Raw genomic sequence first — 27,607 nt, forward strand, 5'->3', positions numbered from 1 at the left:
ACAATATGATTAAGTGCATGTGAGAGGTCAGACTATCAAATGATACGTATTTGTTTTGCTTTATTTTGCTTATTAGTTACAAGGGTGTTGTTTTTTCCCTCTGTTTTTTAATTGGGGGTAGTAGCAATATTTATGGTGAAGGAAGAAAGACCACCAAAACATTTTTAAACTATATAGAAGACAGAAAACACAATCAAGCCCAGCAGTTTTGAAAGCAATTTATTATTTACTTTTTTAAAATTAAGTGGTATGGAAAAGATTCTTTGTTCTACTTTATAGAAATTTTTCCTTTTTGTATTAAATTAAGAATAAAAACTTGAAAATAAATTTTTAAGAAGAAAGTATCAAAGCTAGGGTAGTTGGCAGGATAAAATGCCTTCATGAAGTTGAAGTAGGTTGAGAAGGCGAAAGTAAGGTTCAAAACACTGTGTCTTCTCTCTCTCCCATCCACAAAGAAAGCTTGTTGCAAAATTTGCAGCAAATCTTTGTCTAGCAACAAGTAATTAAAAGCCAAGAATTTGAACTGATTCCAAATTTCACTCTAGATTGAAATGTTATAAGAGTTTTGAAAGACTTATTGACCTGGTGCTATTACTGAAAAGGAACCTCAGGAAAGCAGGGTACGAATCTAGCAACATATGAGTTTTATAAAATAAAATAAAGTCTACTAATCCTATACTGTAACAAACTTGCTTTTACAATAACAACTGTAAACATCTTTTTATGCTTCTGAGAAGTTTGTCACTGTTAGCAGAAAACAGATGATTTTATGCTAAGCTGGAGACCTTGCTGATGAATGCACGGATTTGGTGACTCTGGGATAAAGCGTAATCAGAATCAGAAAACAGCAGAGATTGGTATCTTCACATTCTTACCATAATGGTAATTTTTACCAATCTGTCAGGCAGAGTCAAAAGTCTGGTGCCCTTTTCATGTTGATTACTTAGATTAATGTTGGGTATATTTATCCAACAAGTTAGTTCACCAAATATCGTATGTCAGCTGTGTTAGGTACTGTGGAAAGATACAAATAAAGATTTACAATAACGTTTCTACAAATGTATACATATTTTAGTTTGCTCTTATCAGATTCTTCTTGTCCATTGGTAGAAATAATACAGTATGATCATAATGTGATGCCAGACATTGTTAAATACTAAGATTTTTTGTTAAGGGTATACACAAAGGGAAGGGCTGGTAGGTGGCACAGTAGATAGAGTGCTGGGCCTGAAGTCAAAAAAACTCATCTTTCTAAGCTCAAATCTGGCTTCTGACACTTGCTGTGTGACCCTGGTCAAGTCACTTAACCCTGTTTGCCTCAGTTTCCTCATCTGTAAAATGAGCTGGAGAAGGAAATGATAAATCACTCTAGTATCTTTGCCAAGAAAACACTAAATGGGGTCACGAAGAGTCAGACATGACTGAAACAACCGAACAACACCACAAATGGATCTTGGGACAGGAAGGAGGCAGGGAGTTGAGTGTTAGGGAAATTTTGTTAGAAGTCTTAAGCTGTGTACGTTGTCAGGGAATGGAGGATAGGAAGAAGTAAAGGGGACCCATGCTAAAAACAGGACAGGCTTCAAGTCCTAGAAAAAGGGAATATTTTAGCCAAACTTAACGGAGAACAGAAAGGGGGCTTTGTGTTTTCCTCACTCTACCACTGGAAACCATGGATCAGTCATTTTTCTAATCCCCTGACCTGCAAATTTTCCAGAAAAGTTTACATCAGGTACCACACAGAGTAGAGTATATCAATGCTTCAAAGATCCTGCTTCCCAAAATATTTTACCAAGTTCCTTTAAGGAGAAAAAAGGATTTTTACTCTCTTCAAATACAATACAGTACAATACATGCAAATACCTGGTTAAGTTAACACCTGGAGTTTCAGGAAGCCTGTTCAGTCAACAGGTATATTTGGATGGCTTCCAGATCTTCTCTTTTTTGAGGGACACTCCAAGACATTAAACCAAACCCATTTAGACTGAAATAAGGGAATCACCATCTACATGAGCAAAAGTGTACAGAAAGAGAGAGATGGATATTGAAGGCAAACTTTGACTATTGAAGTTTTGCCTAGAGTTGACTTTTAACTGGATCAAGATAAGTAGATGTTATCCGCAACTTTTTTTTTTTGTTTGCATGAAGGCTAAAAAGTAGGCAGCTCTGCTTCCATGATTTATGAGGGGAGGCTGATGCTTCTGAGAGGACTTCTTGATGAATGTTATATAAGCCACTGTCTGCTATGTAGGAGTATATAATCTGCTAAGGCAATAAACCATACACACACACACACACTTACACACACATAATTGTAGTACGAGGTAATATCTGTTAAATTGTGCAGGTGGTGCAGGCCTGATATAAATGCTACATAAAGTAGGATGCTATGGTTTTTCAAAGGAAGGAGAAAACCTTTCTTTCTGGGGTTATGCTATTCCGTTTGTATTCAGATTCGTTAGAAAATGCTTCTAGTAGGGAAAACCTGAATACAGATACGCTGAGTAGATAGCAGGAACTAATCCTCAGTTTGGTTGTTGACCAAGTAGCCCAGGAAGTTAGAGTTGATTTGTTAGTGGCTACTGAGAATGGTCAGAGAAAAACTGTGAGGTTTTACTCAACTGTTCTTCAGTGTAAAAGAAGAAGACATAGCTGGAAGAGGGACTGCTCAAGCCAGGGGCTTCGTTTGTATTTGGATGCTGGTGGCATGCTTAAAGGCTTCCTGTGAGTGTCTTCCAGATATCCATGCTGTGGTTTCTACAGATTTGTTAGGGAAGATGTGGAAGCTGACTGTTTCATTTCCTAAGTCCTTCCTTCTTAATCTCATCCTTACCCCAACCACCTCAAATCCTACCGCTTATTTAAAAAAAAAAAAAAAGCACAGCAAGAAGAAATCCTTAGAACCTGAAATTTACACGAAGAGTGTAGTTTTTCTGTTGCTATACCATGGAACCCAACCAGCTTCTGGGCTATAAAGAATTGGCATATAGAGACTAGCTCCCAGACCTGCTGAGTTCTTAAGGCTTCAGAGGCTCCTGTTGCCCAATATAGTTGATTACCAGGAGGATATGATCAGCAGTAACTAATGGTCATTTTTAAAGACCATCTTCCTTTCCTTATGTTATATCACTCCCAACCCTTTCTCTCTGATCCATTGTTTAGTAGTGATTAGAATTGCTAATGAGGATTTAAAGGGCTCCTTGGATTTAATGTTTTATAATTATGATTTCTTGGCACTATTCTGTAATCTACACTTTGTTGTCAGGGCTCTCTAGTTACTAAAGACTCATTGAAAAGGGCTCTTAAGTTAGTAAAGATTCACAAGTTGTTGGGTCACTCATAAATTAATTCCATTCAGTAAACATTTTTGAGCACCTACATATGTGAGGCACTGTGCTAGTAGTTATGCTGGTGACTATAAAGATGAATATGGCAAAGACTAGGCCCTCAAGGAGCTTACAGTCTAATAAGGGAAACAATGCACAGCCCAACTAACTATAATATGTTGTGAAGAAAAGTCATAAAGAAAGTGTACATAGAGAGAGAACAGAAATTACTTGGCAATTGAAATTTCTTCATGAAGTATAATTTCATGGACTTGAGCTGAGCCTAGGGATAGCTAGAATTTCAGTGGATAGAAATAACAATGAATGACATTCAAGTGGAAAAATATGAATTTTCAAGCTGCAAAGTACCTTAGAGCTCATCTTTTCTGTCTTTCTTTTCCAGGTAAAAAACAAAACAGAACAAAACACAAAAAAAACCACTGAAACCCAGAGAGCTTGACTTGCCTAAAGTCTCACAAGTTAGTGGGAAATGTCATAGCATGGTTTGCAGTACACCCAGGTCTTCTGACCCAGAGGAGCCCTACACTTATTATTTTTGTTTTCCCCTATATCGTACTGGCAGGAACAAAGGCATGATTGAATAAAGATGCATTTGCTTAAGTGTTGACTATGTGCAAAGCACTGTATGAAGCAGTAGGGAAACAAATAGAAAAGCAAGGCAGGTCATGCACCCAAGGCTCTCCCATCTCGTGAGATGGTGTTCTGGAGATTTGAATTGCAAGTCAGATGGAAAATGCCCAGTGATCCTTAGGCTTCAGTGGCTGAGGTGATAGTAGTAAAGCTTATCAAGGATCTCCGATGAATTAAACTGTATCTATTTCTGGTGCTGAATTGTTTGATAATAGTGCCAAAGAGATTAGTGGTGAGAATTTTTCTTTTCAGAGTCTTTAGTTGCCAAGATGGAAGTACAAAATAACTAACTTGTTTCTCCACAAAGGTTGCTCCTCTAAGATGATGGCTTCTGGGGAGGAAGACAGATGGTAGCAATTGGTGGTCTGTGGTGTACTACTGTTCCAGAATTCTTGGGTTTACCTGCCCTTTCATTGCATTTGCTCAGTGTGGAAGCAATAAGGAGTTGCATGGGCATATTTGGGGAAAGAAGGGAGTAGTCCAGTTTGGTTGAAGCATGGTTTCAGAAAGATAGAAGATTTGGAAAGTCAAGGGCTGAGAAGTCAGTTGGGACCAGATAGTGGAAGCAATCAATATAACTGTTAAGTTCAAAGAAACTGATTTCCTTTTTTCTTTTCTAAATGTAGCTTATTATGTTTCTTTACATCACAAGTCATTTAGAATTCTCCCCCTCCCATATGACAAAAAAGATTAAGTAAAAACATCTGACACAGTGATTATATCTGACAACATATATAGTATTCTTGATTAATAATTGTCTTTCACCCTATGCCATGGGGGAGTCTGAATGTTCCATTTTCTGTTCTTTATGTCTTGTGTTTTTTTTTTTTCATTTATTTGAAGTTTACCTTTTTAAAGTGCTCTTTCCATTTACATTGTTGTAATCAGTCTATAAATTATTCTCTTGACTCTGCTTATTTCATTCTGCTAGAGTTCACATAAAACGTCTCATGTTTCTTTGAATTCCTTATATTCATCATTTCTAATGCACAGTAACATTCCATTATATTCATATCATAATTTTTTCTGCCTAGTACCATTTGGAATTGCCAACTAGAATCACAGGATCCCAGCATTGAGTCATCTGCTCCAATACCCTCTTCCCCTCCTTCTACTTTACAAATATGACACCAAAGAATTGTGGTGAAAGGAGGAGGTCCAGAAATTTCTAATGAATTAGGAACTACTCAAAGAAAGTAATCCAACAATCATTTAAGCTGTTATCACTTGCTCATATTCAGTGATCTGGTGAGGTGCGGCATTTTTATGGTCTTTACCACTTATTTAAATTATCCTTTATTGCCTGGTAGTGATATTGGGGGTGAGGGGACAGGAACAGTATGTATATGTGTTGCTTCTGTCACCTGAACGATACACTTCAACAAAATGAATTTACCAAATATTTTTAAGTACCTGCTATGTGCAAAGCAGTTAGGATACAAAAACAAAAATGAAATGTTCCCTTCCCCTAAGGAGCTGACATTTGGGTGGGGTAGGAGAGGGAGGCAGTGGTGCTCAATTAAACATTTGTTGAATAATTGATTAATACCACAATAACAAATAACCCTTATTTTACACCGAATTTTTCTTTTCTCTGACTACTTCAGTTGCTTTAAATAACAAGTATGTGTTGAGCAGCAACTAGGCTCACTTGCTGATAACCTCTGTAATCTGCTTGCTGTGTTTTCGATGCCTTCTTTTCTTCCCCAGTTCAGCATTTATGAATGAATAAGCATTTATTAAATACCTACAATGTAGCAGACACTGGAGATAACAAATACCAAAAAAACCTGTACCTGTCTTTAAGGAGTTTTCGTTCTAGAAAATGGAAATAAATACCTAATACTCAGATATACCTTATATTTAATATGGTAGCATTAAATATATCATAATTTAAATACAAAGACATTGGGGGGGCAGCAAAAACTATCAACAAGGGGAACTAGGAAACGATTTTTGTGTAGAAGGCGCTATTCTTTCTGAGGCTTGTGGGTAGCCAGAGATTCATTCTGAGAAGCAGATGTTAGAAGGGAAAGGGCATTCCAAGTATAGTGAAGAGCCCGCACAAAGACAGGAGATAGAATGTCATGTACAGGGAACAGCAAGAAGGCCAGTTTGGATGGAACAAAGAGTACTATAGTCATCCGGGAGAGGGATGTGAAATCTGTCTGGAAAGAGAGGTTAGAGCCAAATTGTGAATGACAGAGCCAGATTGTGAATGACTTGAAATGCTGTAGAACAGAGTTCATATTTTATTTCAGAGGTGTTTGGGAGCCACTAAAGCTTCTTGAGGGGGGTGGGATGTGTGTGCATCGTGGTTATGCCTATGCTTTAGGAATATTCATTTGACTTGGTGGAAAATAGATTGGAGAAGAAAAACTATAGCCTGGGGAATCAGTTAGGAGGGTAATGCAATAAGTCCATATGAGAGGTGATAAGGACCTCAACTACATCCCTGTTAGCTGTGTGAGTGATCAGCAGGGGTCAAATGAGAGGTGCTGGGAAAGTAGAATCAACAAGACTTGGCAACTGATTAAATATAGAGAAGAAGGAGGAGGAAGAGGAAAGAGTCAAGAACAGATAAGAGAGAATGAGCTTTATTTGGGGCAAGTTGAGCTTGAGATGCCTATCGAACATCCTGGTAAAGATATCCAATAGGTGGTTGGTTATGGAGGCAACAAAGGTCATGAAGAAAGTAAGAGCTAGATGATTTGGAAGTCATCTGCGTAGAGATAGAACACAACAATAAAATAACCTCTTTAAGTAGGGATTAATTTCAGAAGTTTGTAGCAAATATTATTCCCACAGAGTGGGTTGTGTTTCTGCTGTCCGGAAAAGAAGACCCACTTTTGTGACTCATTTCATTTGTGTTCCTGTTACATACTTAGCAGTGCTGTGCCTTATAGGGGGACACAAAGGAAAGGTACCTCCACCCTCAAGAAGCTCAGTAGTTGATTTGGTGGGGGTCTTTCAGTTGGTTTGTTTGTTTGTTTGTTTTAGGCATCAATTTTAAGTTCTTAAGGAAGTAACTTGAGAACCTTAACTGTGAATTAGTCATAATATTCTGTCTTCACTGTACATATTTAACCTTATTTGCCACAATTCTTCACAATCTACCTCCTATCTATTTACAGGGGTGGTTTTCTCATTATCAACCAAATGGTCTTGCTATTTCCTCCATTAGGAATAAATACCCTTCCCCTTTCCATTGGCCTCTAAATCTTAACAATACTTAAGGGTTCAGTCAAAGTCTCCCACCCATTTTAATTTTCTAACAATTCTGGTCCTTACTTACAAAATCCTTCTCTGACCTCCTACAGTACTGAAAGCCCTCAAATCATATATAATTTTTTATCAAGTATTCTGTGTTATTTTTGTTTCCAAATATGGTGCAAGCCTCATTGTGGTCTATTAAAGGCTGGTAGAGAATAACATTTCCTTTGTATCCTCCACGATATTGAGTCTAGTGTTGGGTTCAAGAAATGCTTGTTGACTGATTGTAAAAATAGCGTTTTAGGCAAATTTATGCTACCAGTATGTTTGGGAGGAAGAGATTAGCACTAGAGAAACCAATTTGAAAGATATTACAGTAGCCCAAAGGTTAATTATTAAGGATCTGGATAGTGGCAATAAGGCTAGAGAATAGATAAATCCAAGCTAGATTTTTAAATAAGAAATTTGATGGATTCCACAACCAAATGACATATAAAGACAGCCCTGCTTTCTCACTCCATTACCAGCCTACAGTTATTCCTAAGTGAGCCTGAAGCTTGTTTGCCAATGCCCAGAGTACTCAGAATTTAGGGTTCCAACAAGGTAGGAGGTTGCCCAGAAGGTAGCAGTAGACTTGGCTGGTCTCCAGCTTTCTAGTCTTCAGCATGGAGAAGGCCCCCAGCAGTTTAGGTTGAATGACTAATAATAAGGCAAAAGGCTTTTGTGACTGTAATTTATAATCATTTGTTTTATATCTCCCCTTTTATCAGATGCCAACCACTTTAGGTTCTCCATTGCATTTTATAGGCATGAGTCCAGTTCTTGACCAGAATATTTTCATTTTATATTGAGGTTTGATTCCAAATAAGGAATAAAAACAAGTCATTGGTTCTTTCCATACTTTTGATGCATAGTATCTAAACTGCCTGCCTTATTGTTGCTGACAAAATGAAATTGTGGGCAGTCTCTCAGAACTTAGTGCTTAGGGGTAAGTGAGTCCTTTAGATATGTACAGCAGTGTTCCCAACATTGATTTGGGATAAACAACTGATACTAGGAGGGATTGTGTAATTAATGGGGCCATGAAATCAGGCAGGAGGGGCTACAGGGCCTGCAAATGAAGCCTTCTTAATATTTTTATTTTCGATTCAGTTTTTATTATCTTAATTCTGTAGCTTCTTAGGCATAATAGATTAAAAACAATATATTGAGGAATAAGGTAATGCTAGAAGGAGACAGATTGACAAAAGGTTACAGTTCATCTCAGAAAGAGACATAATTATAAAAAAGCACAGTATAGTATTTATTTCAAAGTTTTTGTTTTTCATTGGGGGTGGGGAGGTCATGAAAATAAATGTTAACTGAAAAAAAATTGACAAAAGTGAGTTTTTTTTTTAAGCTTGTAGCTATTGAGCCATATAGTATAATAGCAAATGGCCCAGCTGACTTCATTAGTCCCTAAAGGCATTACAGTTCAGTACACTAACAGACCCTGAGTTTTTAAGGAAAAATTAAATAGGAAGTCCTTTGTTTAGAGCTCAGACGATAATTTCCCATGTAAAGTGTTTTAAGTGGTAACAAGTTTCTCATGCCAGTCCACAAAAGCCCGTTTAACCCTAAGGTTAGATACATTTCTACTACACCTAAAACCATTCTTTATAACATTGTTTTATTGAGTTAGTGAACTAATGGCTTCCTTACTAGAGTATCCCAAGAGTCTTGATACAGTTTTAAGCTTTAACAGGCTTTTAAGTTGAGGGTTGTTTGTATTCTTTTTGTTTTCTTCCTGTCTTTTTGACATGTAACACATGTAAAAAATTTTTTTTCTTTTAGAAAACATGTATCACATTTTAGAAAAATGTATCCAAAGTGGGTGAATTTTTAAATTTTGGCACTTAAAAAGGAGTATGCCAGTACTTCATTGAATCTGTTAGCTCACAGCCGTTGATACTCCTTCCAGTAGTAAAGATCTCAGTTCATCCATACCTTTCCGTTCTATTGATGGATTCTTGCATTTCCTCCCATGAGTCTTTCATTAAAAGATTTGAGCATTAGCCAGAGTCTTCTTCTAGAACTTTAAAAATTTCATGAGTATCAAGGCTGTCCATATGTTATCCTCTGCCTCTTTAATATAGGATTGGCCTAACTTTGCTCATTATACATTTCCTGGAAGATCTCTTGCACCATTTCTTTTACCCAAGTCATCAGTAGTAGTATGTAGTAAGAAGCTAAGCCTATCCTATCATCTGTCTCTCCATTTCCTTAGAGAGTCTGGGATCTTTAAATTTTTTTGGAGATCACAGTGTCCCAGGATTGGCAGCCCTGTAATATGACAGGGAAAATACTGTTATTTAAAAAAAAAAAAAGATAGGGATTTGTGTCAAAGACTAGCTTTATGTCATTGAAAGTGATATACACTTTCTGAAATGCCATCCAGACCACTTTCTTTCCCCTGTTCAATTCTTCACCCAGCTCATTATCTACCTGTAATGGGTATCATATACAAACTAAGTCAGTGGCGTTCCATTCAACTTTGCATATTAAAGGGGTGAAAACTTCAGTTAGGTTGAAAATTCATTGACACTGAATATATCTCATTCCCACGCGATAATGAATAAGTGTATAAAATATACTTTTGTAGCCTTACACACACACACACACACACACATATGTATGTATATTCCTAACACATATGTTGATTAATTGCTTAATTAGGAGATTTGTCTCTAGAGAGAGACTTCCTGTGAAGAACTTTATTGCTAAGCAGTCGGAAGGAGGGATTTCTGAGGTATCTTCCAGAGTCCCATCTCTCCCTAGCACTCATTATAAACTTTTGTTCCGGGCATACATCTCTCACATCATCTCCTGAGGATAGGATTTGATAGGGTGGTGAGATATGAAAAAAGCATAAGGGAATTGGGTCCCTCAGAAAGGGGTAGCGGAAGCGCCAAAACAGACTAACAGTTTGATTAGAGGGGAGTCCTGCCACACTAATCTATTTGGAGTTCTTTAGTTTGACTCTTTCATTGCTAAGATGGATATTTCTTAAGACCTGGAAGGAGCCATTGACTGCCTTCCCACAAGTCACTTCCTCTTCCTATGCCCCAGGGTTACTGTCTGGTAAGGAGGAAGAATGGTCACCGCTCTGAAACAAAATAATGGTTAATGAGATCATGTCTGGAAGGTCCTTAGTGATTATGAGAATAACTTCATAGTGAAATACAAAGTACTTGTTTTACCATTATTCTTATCCTCAAATCAACCTTCTCTTTATGGTGGGAGCACCATTTGTAACAGGAAGCATTCCAAAATGTGGGCCTATTTTCCTCTGTTTAAACTAACCTTGCTACTCTTTAGTCATCCTCTGACAGAAACAGTGTCTGTCCAGTGTCATTTTCTGATCTTTTTTTCTTTCTGTGCTTCTCCTTGTTGCCTGGACTCAGACCAGCAGAGAGATTTACAATTCAGGAAGGAAAAAAAAAAGTTGTGTGCTTTGACATTTAAACAGGCCACCCAAACCTATCTATCCATATTAGGTTTTCCCCTCCTCCCTTCTGCCCCGATCAGCACTGTGGCCTGATCTCCTTTTCCACTCATTCATTATTTCTCTGGTTTGCAGATTACACAATGAGAAACACCCAGATTTATAAGCATGTGTTCACTCCCAGCTGTTTCAGGGCTGGGAGTCACATCCATCTTCTAATTGTGTGCCTGTTCTCTTTGCAGTTGCACTAGTCTGCCCTTGTAAATGAGATGCCTATCTCTGAGTCTTACCTTGCTCAGATAAATACATTCAACTCAATGGACTTTGCTCCTAGTCAAATTAGTTATGTAGTAATCAGAGCAGCCCATCTCTGGGAGGAAATATCCACTTGAGTACACTCTGCTAATAGCTAGAAATCGTTTAGTGTAATTGCTTTCTTTGGCGGGGGGAGATGCCCGAAGAGACCTGAGAAAAAGGGACTACTATTTTAGTCCCTTTGACACAGAACCTCTCTTTCAACCTGATTATGCCTTCTGGCTACTCATTTTAGAGCCCCTGTTGCATCTGGGACAAAGTTTTTAGGTACTTATAAGAAGAGGTGATTATCTAGTGATGAAGCCAAAATTCTTTCCCACTGTAGTGTCATTAGTGATTGAGGCTTCCTGTTAAAAGAATGTTTTCTTGAATTCCTTGTCCTAGCCTTGTTTAGTGAAAGCAGCCTAAATTCTTATCCCAGAAAGAACTAACTTATGTGCATCCTTTGCTAGTGCCCTGCTTCCTGATCCTAGAGTCCTAATGGTCCATAGTTTGTTTTCCATACCCCTCTCGTATGAAAAAGGATCCTTGTTTGTTCTCTTGAGTTCTGTTCACTTTCACAAAGTGCTTTCTAGACTTCTTCCCTTTTAGACAATTCTGTGCTAAAGAGAAAATTAGCATAGGGAGTACTGTCCCCTCTAGTTGTGCAGACAGGGCTTTGAGGCACCAAGTGTTAATAAAACATTCTGAGCCAGTGGCAAAAGACAGGCTAAAGCCTAACTCTATACTTTTCTAACTCAGAATAACAAGTTTTAATGTTCAATGTCTTTGCCAGGAGGAAGTGAACTTTCATAATACATTATCTCATTTGGTCCTCACAACTACCCTAAAACTAGGTACTAAGTATTATTATCCCTTTTTGCAGATGTGGAAATTGATGCTCTGAGAGGATAGGTTGCCAAGGGTTACCCAGCTAATAAATTAGCTGAACTGGGACTCAAATTCAGCTCTTCTGACTCTTAAGTTCATTATTCCATGTTGTTTTTCATCAGCTAAAGACTTTGCCTTCATTTAACCCATATACTTTCCAGAATGTTTTCCGGAATGAAGAAATTTGTATTTCTTCTAAGTGTTTGTCATTAAAGCTAGCCCCAGACCAGCCTAAATGACCATGGCCCACTACATGAGTTCCCACAATCCAGGATATTACTAAGATAGATCCCATTCCCCCAGTAGTTGGAGGTTTGGTGTCAGCATCTGTGTCTAAGTCTTCTTTGTATTCCAGGCATGTTGGTGGTGAATGTGACATGGAGGAACAAGACCTACGTGGGCACCCTTCTTGACTGCACACGTCATGATTGGGCACCCCCCAGGTGAGCTCTCTTTTAACTTTTTAGTGAAAATCAGGTCTGATTTCTACAAATGAAGACAGATCTAAATAGAGAAATATTAATTTCTTAGGAGTAGGCCAAACTAATTAATCTTATTCAGTGCCATATCAATCAAACTACCAACGAATTACTTATAGAGCTTAAAAAAAATAATAAAATTCATCTGGACAGAAGGTCAAGATGTTAAGAATAAATGGGGGGTGGGGGTGGGGAGGAGGGAAGGTTGTGCAGGGTGAGTATCAGTACCAGGTTTTAAACTCTACTATGAAGCCATAATATAATCATCAAAACAGTTGTGTACTGGGCAAGAAATAGAGAGATTAATTAGTGGAACTGGTATACAAAATACAGAAGCAAATGATACAGTAGCCTGATATTTGATAAACCCAAAGATCCCAGCTTTTGGGGCAAGAACTCACTATTCGACAAAAACTATTGGGAAAACTGGAAAGCAGTCTGGCAGAAAGTAGGTGTAGAACAATATCTCACACCAAAGTGAGCTCAAAATAGGTACATGATTTAAACATAAGGAAGTTACCAAAATAAACAAAATAGAGGAGTGTGAAAGAAATTACCTTTCAGATCAATAGATAGGGAAAGAGTTCATGACCAAATAATAGAGTTTTGGTTTAGACAAAGACTTTAGCTGATGAGAAGGCTGAGTTTGAGTCCCAGTTCAGCTATTTATTAGCTATGTAACCCTTGGCAACCTGTCTTCTCAGAGCATCAATTTCCACATTTGCAAAAAAGGATAGTTTTGATTAAATAAAATTATTTATTTATTTTGAATTAATTTATTTTGCATGATCAACAATCACTTCCATAAGCTTTTGAGTTTTAAGTTTTTCTCCCTCTTCCTTTCCACCTCCCTCCCTAAGATGGCGCACAATCTGATATAGGCTATACATATACATTCCTATTAAACATATTTTCACATTAGTGATGTTATAAGTAAGAATTAGAACTAATTGGAGGAACCACCAGAAAGAGGAAGCAAAACACAACTGAAGGAAAAAAATAGCAGATAGTATGCTTCAATCTGCCTTCAAACTCCATAGTTCTTTCTTTGGATGTGGATAGCCTTTTCCATCATGAGGCCTTTGGGGGATGTCTTAGATCCTTGTATTGCTGAGAAGGGTTAAACCTGTCAATATTATTCATCATACAACGTGGTTGTTAGTGTTTACAACGTTCTTCTGGTTCTGCTCACTTCGCTCAGCATCAGACCACACAAGTCTTTCCAGGTTTTTCTGAAGCCAGCCTGTTCATCATTTCTTATAGCACGATAGTATTCCATTACATTCATACACCACAACTTGTTCAGCCATTCCCCAGTTGATGGGCATCCTCTCAATTTCCAATTCTTTGCCACCACAAAAAGAGCTGCTATAAATATTTTTGTACATGTAGGTCCTTTTCTCATTTGTATGATCTCTCTGGGATATAGCCCTAGAAGTGCTATTGCTGGGTCAAAGGGTATTCACAGATTAAATAAAATTTTAAAAGTTTTCACATGAACAAAACCAGTGCAGCTCAAATTAGAAGAGAGGCAGAAAATGGGGGCGGGGAAGTTCTTTGCTGCAAATTTCTCTAATAAAACTCTCATTTCTAAAATATTTAGGGAATTGAATCAGTTTAGAAGACTAACAACTATTCCATTCTACAAATAATAAATATTCAAAAGATATGAATAAGCAGTTTTCAGAGGAGAGTAATCCAAACTGTCAATAACTATATGAAAAAATGCTCTAAATTACTAATAATTAGAGAATTGCAAATTAAAACAGTTTTTGAGGTATTACTTCATATCCATCAAAATGCAAAATTGACAAAAAGAGAAAATGACAAATGCTGGAGGGTCTGTGGGAAGACCGGTATATATATTAATACATTGTTGGAGCTGTGAACTAGTCTAGCTGTTCTGGAAAGGAAATGAGAATTATACCCAAAAAGCTATTAAACCGTGCATACCCTTTGACTCAAAAATAGCATTACTAAGTCTATATCCCAAAGTGATCAAAGAAAGAGGAAAAGGACCTAGCTGTACAAAAATATTTATAGCATCTGTTTTCACAGTGGCAAAGAATTGTAAACTGAGAGGATGCCTATCAGTTGAGGAATGGTTGAATAAGTTAGGGCATATGAATGTGATGGGATACTATATAATGAAGAGGGGAGTGATTTCAGAGAAACCTAGGAAGACTGATATGAATTGATACAGAATGAAGTAAGCAGAACCAGGAAAGCAGTTTATACAATAACAGTAATATTGTAAATACAAACAATTTTGAAAGATTTTTGAACTCTGATCAACACAGTGACCACAATTCCAGAGGACTCATGATGAAATATATCACCTACCTTCAGGTAGAAAGGTGATGGACTCAGAGTACAGATTGAGGCTTTTTTTTTTTTAACATAGATAATACAGGAATTTGTTTGACTGCACATGTTTATAATGAATTCTGTTTTTCCTTGTCATGGAGGGAGTAGTGATGTGGGAGGGAGAAAATTAAGGACTGAAAATAAAATTGAATTTAGAAAAAAGAAAATTAAGTGTAACTCTCTCTGAGGACTGGAGCTGGGCAGATAGCAAGATAGCAGGATCTCTGCCCTTTCCTGTACCTTGTTCTTTGTGACCTTTATCTATCCTGTATTCTCTATACCCCAATAAGCCTAGCTTCTCATACCTATCTGGTAACTAGGCAACAGTGCAGATCATCTACACAGATGTTTAACTTTCACTGTTTATTGAGCTTCCATTTCTTCTTTCTCGTAGTCTTTAGACAGAGAAGGTTGACTACCTCCCTTGTTTCATGGTAGATAAAAGGAGTGGTTCATCTAACAGGAATAGGTCTGCATGTTGTGATTCAAATTTAATATGTATTTCTTTGAAGCAAACATAAAGGAAGAAAAACAGTATGATACTATGATTAAAAAGTAATGTTATGCCCTCTAGTAGAATGTAAACTCCTTGAAGGCAGGAGCTGTTTTCATTGTATCTTTGGTATCCCTAGTGCAGGGCACATAGGCCCTTAATAAATGCATGCTAAATTTAATTGAATTGAAAATGCTATGACAGCTTAGAGACATCGCAACCAACAACAGACCATTCAACAACCATTTAAAAACTAAGTAGATTAGATCTTAAAATTTTCAAGAATAAGAAATCAGAGAAATCTTATCAAAATCTTTTGCTAATGATGTTGGTGAGTTCTTGTCCCTACACTTTTTTAGGCTGACTCCTCTCACTGTGTAATGTGTAGTATGGTATGGAGTAAATAGTACTTGAATTATGTTCACTGACAGTAGGTTTCTTCAGATGGCCCAGCATGAGTTGTTCAGTGACGTGTAGATTCTTATCTCCCAGCTTACTGGGGCAATGTAGATAGGGAACGTTAGACTTTAAACACAATACCTCTCATATTCCCCTGGCATATGATAGTGGTCAGTTAGCCTCCTTGAGTCCTGTTTCAGCAGAAGGCCCCTCCTAACCTGTTCAGGTTTAAAAAAAAAAACAAAACAAAACTAGGAGATCAGAAAAATGCCCTTGCACTCCACCTAGCCAACAACTGTTCCATGGAATATGCAGTAATATTCCCCAAAGGGAAGTGTTTGAAAGGTTTCTTCAGCCCATGGTGCGGTGACTTCGATAGTCCTTCCCAGTTCTCAGAGAAATTAGACAATGCTGCGTGCTCTTTTGAGGCCTGGCAATTGGAAGCTGCTCACAGACTAACTACCAGTTCAGCAGATAGATGGAATCCAGGCAGCAAATTACGCCATTTCCAAAAAAACTGTTAGAGCTATAAACAGTAACAGGACACAAGCTTCCTGTTCTTTTGAATCTGAGAAGAAAGGTCATAGCAGCACTCTGGAGAAGATACCCTCTAGGAAAAGAAAACCAAAATACTCTTCAAACCACACCTTACTTAGTTCTTATCACAGGCAATGTTCAGAGTACCTTGAAGAGCTTCTGTGGGCTTGGTCAGTCAACAAGGGGTCCATCCTGGGTAGAAATTTGTAGATACATGAAGTCCATCTCCTTGTTCAGAGCTTTCTTGGACATTTCATAGTATGGCACTTTGAGGAATGTACAGGATGCTAGGTGGTGCAGTGTGTAAAAGCACTAGGCCTAGAATTAGGAAGGCCTGAGTTCAAATCTTGCCTCAGACACCTACTATTTTTCCTTGAGCAAATCACCTAACTCTGCTTGCCTCAGTTTCCTCCACTGAAAAATGGGGATCATAATAGTATCAACCTCCCAGACTTATGAAGATCAAATGAGATAGTTGTAAAGTGCATAGCATAGCATGTAACACATAGTAGGTGCTACATAAATGCTAGTGATGATGGTGATGACAGTGTAGTCATGGTTAGCTAGTAAAATTCCATGACTTTACATATGCTGATTGGGGAATAGTTGATAACCGACTAGGTTTTCAGAGCTTAGTAGCTGTGCCACAAACTGAGAACAACAATGCCTCCAGCCATTGTTATTTAATGAGGGTGAAAGCCTCCCATGGAGAGGAAGCTAGGAAGGCTGTTGTTCTTTTCTGTGTCTGCTGTACCTTAGTTATGGTCAGCTGGCCCCCGGCTAGGAGCCAGAGCTGCGCTCCAGCGCAGCAGTTACACTGGCTTTCTGTTCTAACAACAGCTGTTTGCTTCTTAGTCAGGCAGCTGTGTGGTGTAGTGGATAGAGCTCTGGGCCTACAGTCAGGAAGCTCAGATCTGGCCTCACGCATGTCCTGGCTGTATGACCTTGGGCAAATCGTTAAGCTCTGTTTACTTCAGTTTCCTCAACTGTAAAATGGGGATAACAACACTCAGGGTTGTTGTGAAGATCAAATTAGGTCAGAGTGGCACAGTGCCTCGCGCATAGTAGGTGCTATAGAAATGCTAGTTATTATTTCTGTTATTGTTACTATTTTATTACTGCTACTACTTAGGTTCTGTGACTCCCCCACCAGCGACCTGGAGATGCGCAACGGCCGAGGCAGAGGTAAGCGCATGCGTCCCAACAGCAACACACCTGTAAATGAGACCACTGCGGCTTCCGACAGCAAGGGGACCAGCAACAGCAGCAAGACTCGGGCAGGGGCTAATAGCAAAGGCCGCCGGGGCAGCCAGAATTCCTCGGAGCACCGCCCTCCCCCAAGCACGACCACTGAGGATGTCAAGGCCAGCCCTTCCTCTGCCAATAAGCGGAAAAATAAACCCCTCTCTGACATGGAGCTGAACTCTAGCTCTGAGGACTCCAAAGGGAGCAAGCGAGTCCGAACCAATTCCATGGGCTCAGCCACTGGGCCTCTTCCTGGGGTCAAGGTAGAGCCTGCCATCTTAGATAGAAATTGCCCCTCCCCGGTTCTCATTGACTGCCCCCACCCAAACTGCAACAAGAAATACAAGCACATCAATGGACTGAAGTACCACCAGGCCCATGCACACACAGATGATGACAGCAAGCCAGAAGCCGATGGAGACAGTGAATATGGGGAGGAACCCTCCCTGCACACAGACCTTGGAAGCTGTAATGGTGCTTCTGTCTCCCAGAAAGGCTCCCTATCCCCTGCCCGCTCAGCCACCCCAAAAGTCCGACTGGTAGAACCCCATAGCCCCTCTCCTTCCAGCAAATTCAGCACAAAGGGCCTCTGTAAGAAGAAACTGGGTGGGGAAGGGGACACAGACCCAGGGGCTCTGTCCAATGATGGCTCTGAGGATGGTCCCTCGGTAGTGGATGAGACAAGCAATGATGGCTTTGATTCATTGGAGAAGAGATGTTTGGACAAAGACAAATCTAAAAAACCTTCTAGTTCAAAACCTGAAAAGATTCCTTCTAAGAGCTTAAAGTCAGCCCGCCCCATTGCCCCTGCAATTCCCCCTCAGCAGATCTACACCTTCCAGACTGCCACCTTCACAGCAGCCAGCCCAGGTTCTTCCTCTGGTTTGACTACTACGGTCGTCCAGGCCATGCCCAACAGCCCACAACTTAAACCTATTCAACCTAAGCCTACTGTGATGGGAGAGCCTTTCACTGTCAACCCTGCCCTGACCCCAGCCAAGGACAAGAAGAAGAAAGAAAAAAAGAAGAAGGAGTTGAAGGAACTTGAAAACCCTCTGACTCCTGGAAAGGTTTGCCGAGCCGAAGAAGGCAAGAGCCCATTCAGGGAGTCATCCAGTGATGATCGGACCAAAAGTGAGGGGCTCCTTAATGGCTCGTCAGACCCCCACCAGAGTCGGCTGGCCAGCATCAAAGCTGAGGCAGACAAGATCTACAGCTTTACAGATAACGCCCCCAGTCCCTCCATTGGCAGCAGCAGTAGGTTGGATAGCACCACTCCTGCCCAGCCCATGACTCCCCTGCATGTGGTCACTCAGAATGGAGCAGAAGCTGGTTCTGTTAAGAACAACAGTCCTGCATACTCTGACATCTCAGATGCTGGAGAGGACGGGGAAGGCAAGGTGGACAGCGTCAAATCAAAAGACCCTGATCAGTTAGTCAAAGAAGGGGCTAAGAAAACTCTTTTCCCCCCTCAGCCCCAGAGCAAAGACTCTCCCTATTACCAAGGCTTTGAGACCTACTACTCTCCAGGCTACCCACAGTCCAGTCCAGGGACTCTGAACCCCACCAGCCAGACTGGAGTGGATAACCAGTCATTGAAGGTGAAGAAGGACGAGGAACCTGAGAACACTGAGGCAAAAGTAAAGAATGAGGGTTGTGAGGATAAGAAACCAGAGCTGAGCAGTTCAAGTCAGCAGCCTTCTGTCATTCAGCAGCGCCCCAACATGTACATGCAGTCATTGTATTATAACCAGTACGCTTATGTTCCCCCCTACGGCTACAGTGACCAGAGCTATCATACCCACCTTCTCAGCACCAGCACAGCTTACCGCCAGCAGTATGAAGAACAGCAGAAGCAGCGGGGGCTGGAGAAAAAGGCGGAGCTGAGCCTGAAGGAGCGGGAGGCTGCTCTGAAGGAGGAGTGGAAACAGAAGCCATCAGTTCCACCGACACTCACCAAGGCCCCAAGCTTGACAGACCTTGTGAAGTCGGGGCCGAGTAAGGCCAAAGAGCCAGGGGCTGATCCTGCCAAGTCGGTCATCATCCCCAAGCTGGAGGACTCCTCCAAACTCCCCAGCCAGGCAGCTGAGGGACTCAAGGTGAAACTGAGTGAGGCCAGCCACTTGGGCAAGGAGGCCTCAGACTCCAAAGCAGCCACTGAGTGTGGCCGGCAGACAGACGTGGATCCAGTGCTCTGGTACCGACAGGTAACTCGCTGGAAATCTTTTCTTATTTGACAGCCTCTTTATCCTTTCCCTCCATATCCATTCCTGTCCCTATGTTCATTTTGCTCTCATGCAAGAATTTCACAAACATGGTGTCTCTAAGAGGTTGATGAGACCTGTAGACTTACTCACTTTTGTGTAGTACTCCATACTCAGAAAGCACTATTACATCACTTCTTTTGAGTCTTCCAACACCTAGAGAAGTACCTAAGGCAAGGACTCTTCATTTTTGCTTGATAGAGGCAGGATGGGAGAGTGGAAGGAGCACTAGCCTTGGTTTTGCCACTAGCTTAACTATGTAACCTTGAGTTAAGTCACTTTCCTTATCTGAACCTTGTTTGTTTCTTCATCTATAAACTAAGGGGACTGGACTTGGTGATCTCTGAGATCCCATCGCTCTCCAAAATTCTGTGCTTCTCTAACAGTTACGTGATATGCCCAAGGTCATACAGCAGTTTGGTAACAGATCTTGGGGTAGAGACTGGTCTCCTGACTACTAGTCTAATGTTCTTTCAACTGTACCGAACTGTCATCATGTCTTTGAAAATTCTTTATTCTCATGAATTTGGCCTCCCAGCTTCTGTGAAGTGTGGTGGTAATAATTCTCCCATTCCCTATTCACTGCTGATAAACAGAATTGGGACTAAGAATTTACCTTCCCCTTGAGTTAGAATATCTTCCATCCTCTGGATTAACAGATGAGCAACTTTTTCCTTCACTTTTGTGTTCACTGCTCTCTCTCTTTCCCGACTTACACACTCATACCTTTCTCCTCTGTGAGAGAAGGATCAGGGATGACCCAGAATACCTATTAAAGGAGCAGCCCTATTTTTAGAAAATGGTTTCCTAAATTGTCTCTTTTTCCTTATTTGCCCTATGGATGTGGAATCTCTTCTTTTTCTTGGTTTTGACCTTTGTTTCTTTTCCTTTATCTTTGTCTCTTGCATAAGATGGAGTTGGGGCCGGGGTGGGGGGGGTGTAAGGTTCTGAGTGAAGTTGTTAGGGGAGAACAATAAAGGCCAACATTGCCTTGCTCTTTCCCTGTAATCTGGTTCTTGATCTGTCCTGGTGTCTCCACTCTGACCTGGACCTGAATCAGGTTTCTTTCTCTCAACTCCATCCAACCACTAACCGCTGGTTGTTACAGGAGACGGAACCTCGAATGTGGACATATGTTTATCCTGCCAAGTACTCAGATATCAAGTCAGAAGATGAGCGGTGGAAGGAGGAGCGGGACCGAAAGTTGAAGGAAGAAAGAAGTCGGAGTAAAGACTCTGTCCCCAAGGAAGATGGAAAAGAGAGCACAAGTGGAGATTGTAAACTGCCCCCTTCTGAAGAGTCCCGTCTTGGGGGAAAGGAGCCCCGGCCCAGCGTCCATGTGCCTGTGTCCTCCCCTCTCACACAGCATCAGTCTTATATTCCCTATATGCACGGCTACTCCTACAGCCAGTCCTATGACCCAAACCATCCCAGCTACCGAGGCATGCCTGCCGTCATGATGCAGAACTACCCAGGTATGGCATCAAAGCATCAGTTAGTATTCCCAGGGAAATAGAAGTACAGATTTAAAATCGTTTACCTGACTAGTCCTTAGCGTGGTCAGGGATGGTTTAGATAACATCTCATTCATAAAGGTGTCTTCTTGTAAGGTCCTACCCAGAACTGACTGCCAGTGCTCTCCAGCCGGCTTGTTCTGATTACCACTTGTAGGAACTATTCACTATCCTTCCTCCCTTGCCTCAGTTACCTAATTGGCATTTGTTTATGCCCATTGATGACTGAAGAGAAGAACCTCTGTCCTGACCACTTTCTCTCAAAAACAGGCAGAGATTTGCATTTTGGTTCAAGAGGTATTTATTTTTAGCCCATACAGTGTGCTGGGCACTTGGGGGTCTTTAAAAGAAGTAAAAAATAATCTCAGACCTCAAGGTATAACTCAACATAAGAAATTGAGGGTGAACCTATGCAGTATAAGCAGTGAGTACTGTAGACATTCAGAAAAAGCAAAGAACAATGTGGAGTTTTAGTCCAGTCAGCCCCTATACAGAACCTCCCTATGCTAATCGATAGGAAGAATACTAGGTAGAAAGTAAATCCTTTGTTATGATGTTTGTTGACTTGACTTACATAAAACTTATTGCCTGTTGGTTTCCAATGTCGTAGGCCATTGTCAAGTAAAATGCTTCTGAAGCCTCTAAGAATTACCATAGCTTTCTCTTACCCCTCACACCCCAGTTTGTCCTAGATGACCCATCATAGCCATACAAAATCATTCATGGTTAAGACATTTCAAGGCAGACTTAGAAATAGCCAGGTTTTTAAGCAGATACAATACATTTCCTTTCTTTCTTCCTTTTTCAACCCCTAACTCTCTCCCAAGAGTTCTTGGCATGGGACCAAGCCAGATATGGAGAAGTTGCCTGGAGGAAAGCAAATGAATATCTCTTTGCGACCAGTATCCCTTGCCTCTTAGAATTGTGTCAGCATTGTTCCTCCCAGGGGAGTTTTAAGTTTTAGCTAAGTTAGTTTGATTGAGGAGCTCCAGAGGGTTGTACTGTCCCCTACCAGCCAACCAGGACAACCCAGCAGTCTTAGCCATAGGAGTGTGGTACTACCCTACTGAGTATTGTTTGAGCCAAATCCAGTGCAGCTGGTACCCAGCCTCACCAAAGGTTCCCCCTGCCTCATGGCTGTTTCCCTTATCCTAGGTTCCTACTTGCCCTCCAGCTACTCCTTTTCCCCATATGGTAGCAAGGTCTCGGGGGGTGAAGATGCTGACAAGGCAAGAGCCAGCCCCAGTGTGAGCTGCAAGTCCAGCTCAGAGTCCAAGGCCCTGGACATCTTGCAACAGCATGCCAGTCACTACAAGAGCAAGTCTCCCACGGTAAGAGCTTTGATGGCATTGGCAGAGCCGTGTAGACCCAGTTCCGCAGAGGAGAGGTGATTTGGGCTACAATGTAACTCGGTTGGTCCCCCCAGGGACACCTCCCCTTGTTCTCCCTTGCTCTGAGGCTCTCTGAAGCTTCAGGATTTAAGTGTAGTTCCCCAGCTTCTTCCTTACTCCCTGGGTTCCTGCCTGATTGAACTCAGTGGGAAGTCCTGAATGACTTTGGTGTCCCCTGCCTTTCCCGTACTTGTGTTTGTGTGTGTGTGTGTGTGTGTGTGTGTCTGTGTCTGTGTGTCTGTGTGTCTGTCTCATTTTGGGGCTTTTATTGTTTGCTTTCCCTTCCAGATAAGTGAGAAGGCTTCTCAAGAAAGAGACCGAGGAGGCTGCGGGGTCGTAGGGAGTGGCGGAGGCTGTAGCAGCGTCGGGGGAGCCAGTGGGAGTGAGAGGAGTGTAGACCGGCCTCGCACCTCTCCCTCTCAGCGCCTGATGTCCACACACCACCACCACCACCACTTAGGGTACTCACTTCTCCCTGCACAGTATAACCTGCCCTATGCAGCAGGTGAGCCTCGGCCTCCCCTCTACCTACCTTTTTACATGCACGTCTAAAACCACTGACCATTGGAGGTGCCTGCCAGCAAGGCACCTACCCTGGACCTTTAAACTTCATGTAGAGCCCTGGAACCCTCCCCAGTCAAGAAGGGAACTTATGCACATGGTGTCTGTTCTCAACTCCATTATGGGTTGCCTGTATGACCTTATGTAAGTCACTTAATCTTTCAAGCTCTGTTTTCCCACATGTAAAAGGAGGAAATTGTGTTAAGTGATGTGTGAGGTCCTGTCTAGCTCTAACATTCTATGACGAAGGTAAATGGAAGCATTTCCTTCTCCCCTGAAGTTCTTAGGTTAGGTCCAGACTCCCAAAATGTAGGCCCTTTAAGTTTAGACAAGATAAAGGAGTAGGCTTCCCAGGAATGGGAAAAATAATTGGTCATCCTGGCTTCCATCAACCACCAAACCTAGTGAAAGAGTGTTCCTTCCGTAGAACACAGGATTTGGAAAAACAGACTCTAGTGATCCCTCTTAAGTGGGGAAGGGGAGGTAGTTACAGGTCCTCAAGAAGATTGGTCTGAAACACCCACTCCTTCTCCTCCAGGTCTTTCTTCTACAGCCATTGTGGCCAGCCAGCAAGGCTCAGCTCCCTCACTCTACCCACCCCCCCGGAGGTGAGAATGGTAGGTACTTCATATAGACAGGGAACAATAAGGTGTGTTTGGGTCTTTAGAAACTCTTGGGGAGGGCCCCTGGCTAGAAAGTGAACTTGATTCATTTATTAAGATTCCTTTACAACCTCAAGAATAGGAAGGCTAGTTATAGTATGATAACAATGTCTTTCATATAATTAAGCCTTGGCCATGCCATTTGCTCCTGGGGAAAATAGCTATGAGAAGTTTGTGTGTGTAGTAGATAAACCTACTGGATTTGGAGCCAGAGGGTCTGGGTTCAAATCCTAGCTTTGCAGTTTAGTATCTCTGTGACCCTAGATAAATCATAGTTTTTCTGGCTTATTTTATTCATCTGCAGGTTGAGTGGGTTAATGAGCTCTAAGGTCCCTTCCACATATGTCTTCTAAAACTTAATAATTTCTCTGACTGATAGGAGCAACCTTAGTACAGAAATCTTTAGTTCCTTCCCCTGTTCCTGGGGTTATTTCAGGAAACCTAAGATTCCAACACCGCACACTTTTCCAACTGATTTTTTTTTTCCTGGGATGCCACCTTGTGGCTTGTCAGCTGCTGAACATCCATGTCTCCTCTGGCAGGACCTGAAGCTCTGGGATAATGTGGGCTCCGAGGCCGGTGACCCGAGGAGGTGCTGGAGGTGCCATTAGACATCAGTTGAATGGTGTTGATCATCCTGTTGGCCATTCTCACGGAGACTGGAGGCAGATCCTTGGCAATCTCCCCTCCACCAGACCCCTGGACTCCACGTCCCTCCTCTCCTCCTTAGGAGCCAGAGAGCTGGTACTTAGCAAAAGTATTTATTCTCTTGGCCGCAGTGACTGTTGTGGTCATGGCAGGGGTAAAGGCATCGGTTGTAATCTGGGGGCATTGCTTCAGGCCCAGGGAAGTCACTGCTCCATTTCCTGAGCACCCCTTCTCCAACCAAGAGACCCCATCACGGTTGCCCTCAGGGGACACACCCTGGATACCAGGTGGGGTCTGAAGAAAGCGTGGCAATCACACCCCCATCTCTACCACCACCAGACCCTTCATCTCCCCAGAAGCTGGGGCTCCAGGGGCTGGAAGCAAGCAGAGGAATTAGAATCTCAGGAAAGAAATTTTAGGGCTGTTTTCTCTGTGATTGTGAAAACAAAGTCATCAGAAATGAAGATCCCTTCTCCCCCTTCCCTATGCACATATGTGTGTGCCTGTGCTCAGAGCCTAACCTGTACAGGAACACCATGTCCCCACCCAGAGGACCCAAGAGGGAGGCTTCTATATTTTGAGGTTTCTATACCCTTAACCCCAGCACCAGCACAGAGCCCACCTACTGGATCCCCCTGGGAGAGCTGGGAACTATAATTTGAGTATCAACAGGTCCTATCAAATGGAGCCCTCTCCCCCATCCTTCCTCCTTTTCACGGTCCTGCTGTTTGTCTCCCAATTCCTTTTCCTTTTTTTCACCTTTTTAACTCCTTAGCCTTTCTTTGTTTTTAGCCTTCCTCCTGTTCCTGTCTTCAGGGGGTCCCACCCTCACCTCTATTTTCCCTCCCAGTGCCCAATTCTCAGGCAGAGAAAAATACCCCCTGCTTCTGATGCGGGAAACCTGGAGTCCTTCGGGGGCTAGAAACTCTGAAACCTGCCTTTTCTTCCTAGGGTAGCACTAGGGAGACAGCCCCTGGAGCACCCAGAAGATCTCGGAGACACTGTCCACCGTCAGCCATCTCTGTGTCCTCCTCATTTAGGGCTATGCACACGTGCAGCCCTTGTCCCTTTCTGTACATGTGTACTTGATTTTATAGAACTCTCTAACCTCCGTGTGTGCCAATATAAGCCGTGTTTATATGTAATACACATCTGTTTTATAGAGGTTCTTGGCTGGGTGAGGTTTGTTGGACCTTAGGCCCATAAGAAAAGAGGTTTCGAAGATCAGAGATTCATTCTCCCTCCCCTTCCCCCTTTCATGGGGAACTCCAGCCAGCATTGAGCCTACTGCCTTGCCTCTGGAAGATGTGGCCCACAAGGGGCAGGGCATCTGTGCTTAAAGGACCTCTAAGGATGTTGCTTCCAGAGATCGGCTTCTGCGTTCAACCCCTAGGCTCTTTGAGGAAACTTGTTTCCTGTCCTTTCCCCTTGGGTCTCTGGGAGAGAGACCAGGCCAGGCTGGATAGAGGAAAGTTTTTGGTGACCTGAGTGCCAGGAGGAGGCAGCTGAGAATAGGGACCTGGCTCTGACCCTGTAGCGGGGTTATTGGGGCAAGCACAATACCCAGCTGAGATTGTTTTCCAAGAATTATAGGGATCCCTGGCAGTAGAAAGATGGGGCAGTTGGCCTACAGGGCTTTCCTTTTCGGGGATCTGTGCCTCTCCCTTCGCCCTGGTCGGGTACGAAGCCTCCTTCCTCTGCAAAGCTGCTATTTTCAGACCTCGCTGCAGGCCATCAAGCAGTCACCCTCTCCCCCTAATTATTCTCCCTACTTTATACTGCTCCCAATAGGCTGTGTTTGGAGCAGTGACTTCCCTTCAAGGAGGCTGCTGGACTTGGGTCCAGGTCCCCTCCCCTGAGACCAGCCACCACTCAAGAGTTCATTCTGGGGCCTAGTCTGCATTGTAACTTCCCAGGCTGCTGTGGGGCTGAGCCAGTGGCCCATCTCACTGTTCCTGTTTGTTTTTAAATATTGTTGTGTGTTTTGTATCTGTGGCGCCGGCCTGCGGCGTGCTCTGTACATACTGTAAAGAGGAATTGTTTGGAAATTGTTTGGGGTAGTTTTCTTTCCCATTGGGCGGGCATGGCCCCAAACTCTTGCTCCATCTGTCTCACTCTGTAACATAGAGACGAGGTAGCTGGTGGATCAGTGGGATGGGCGGGGGTTCTTCAGAAGGGAACAGCTTTTTCTCTTTATTTTCTTTATTATTAAACTAATGTTTGGCTCTTTGATCCCTATATCTAAGACCTTCCCCCCGGAATCAGGGAGGAAGGGCTCAAAAGAAAAGATGGCAGCAAAAGCAGGCAACATGCTTCTTCCCATTCCCAGATTCCTGGCCCTTTGCCAGGCCCAGGCTTCTCTCCCTACCCTGCCAGTCACACTGTGGTAGCAGGTATGAGGCTGCTAACTTGGAGGAGATGAAGTTGAAGAAAAAAGTTAAGTGGAGGGTTTGTACTCCTACCTCAGGCCTCAGGACTTCCAGGCACAATTGGGACCATTGAGGAAACCATAACATTCTTGATGTTTGAGAGACTATCTATATTCCCCTTGGGGAGGGGGTGTGGGGGTGGGAGCCAAGAGCCCCAGGCCAGAGCAAACCAAGTTATCTTTGCACAGGACTGCAAAGATACTGCTTATTGGAGCTCCCTACTGAAAGAAGGCTTTAAAAAAGCTTTGAGAAGCTGTAAAGAAAGGGGGAAAGGGGAGAAGGTTTTAACAAGGCCTGGGACCTGTCCCTAGCCTACCCATCAAGCTGAGGGCAGCACTGAATTCCCACTTGAAATGAATAGGGCTGTGATTTGAGGGTTAGTCTGTTCATTTCTCCTTATCCTTATGTCCCAGCTCTGCAAGACACCTAGTTAGTACCAAGATAAAAGTAACATACAAAGGGGAGTGTGAGAATGCAGAGTAATCAGTCTTGAGCTCCTTCTCCCACTCCTTAGATAGAGTAAGGGAGGTCAGTGGGGAGTTCACAGAGGGAATAGAGCCTGTTTCCTACCGGCTTTGAGAAAGGAATTCTCCATGTCAGCTGCTGCTCTGCCTTCTCCAATCCCAGGACCCAAGAGCTGCTCTGAAGCCTCTCAGAGACTTTGACCAGGCAATTAGCAGACCCCAAGATAAATGGGCCCTACTTTGCTATTTGTGGTGGTACTGGGGAAACCCGAGAACTTCTGTTTAGCCCATAGCC

The 27,607-nt window shown here is 42.2% G+C and overlaps 1 protein-coding gene across 3 annotated transcripts in view; it reads left to right on the top strand.

Moving 5' to 3' along the window:
• Window positions 1-26,651, top strand: part of ZNF609 (zinc finger protein 609) — a 231,670-nt gene extending 205,019 nt beyond the window's left edge. Inside the window, exons 4-10 of one of the 3 annotated variants that reach the window (XM_027851500.1) lie at window positions 12,215-12,302; window positions 17,267-19,586; window positions 20,752-21,118; window positions 22,313-22,488; window positions 22,837-23,053; window positions 23,648-23,726; window positions 24,314-26,651. In XM_027851500.1, coding sequence (XP_027707301.1) covers window positions 12,215-12,302; window positions 17,267-19,586; window positions 20,752-21,118; window positions 22,313-22,488; window positions 22,837-23,053; window positions 23,648-23,721 — 3,242 coding nt within the window. In that variant the 3' untranslated portion in view covers window positions 23,722-23,726; window positions 24,314-26,651. Of the gene's footprint in view, window positions 1-12,214; window positions 12,303-17,266; window positions 19,587-20,751; window positions 21,119-22,312; window positions 22,489-22,836; window positions 23,054-23,647; window positions 23,727-24,284 lie in introns of all 3 variants that reach the window. The other 2 variants (XM_027851499.1, XM_027851498.1) reach the window with 2 other exon arrangements.
• Window positions 26,652-27,607: the final 956 nt, after the last annotated feature.

This window comes from Vombatus ursinus, unplaced genomic scaffold (genome assembly GCF_900497805.2).
Source record: "Vombatus ursinus unplaced genomic scaffold, bare-nosed wombat genome assembly UNPS02009205.1, whole genome shotgun sequence".
In the NCBI taxonomy this organism is placed as follows: Eukaryota; Metazoa; Chordata; class Mammalia; order Diprotodontia; family Vombatidae; genus Vombatus; species Vombatus ursinus.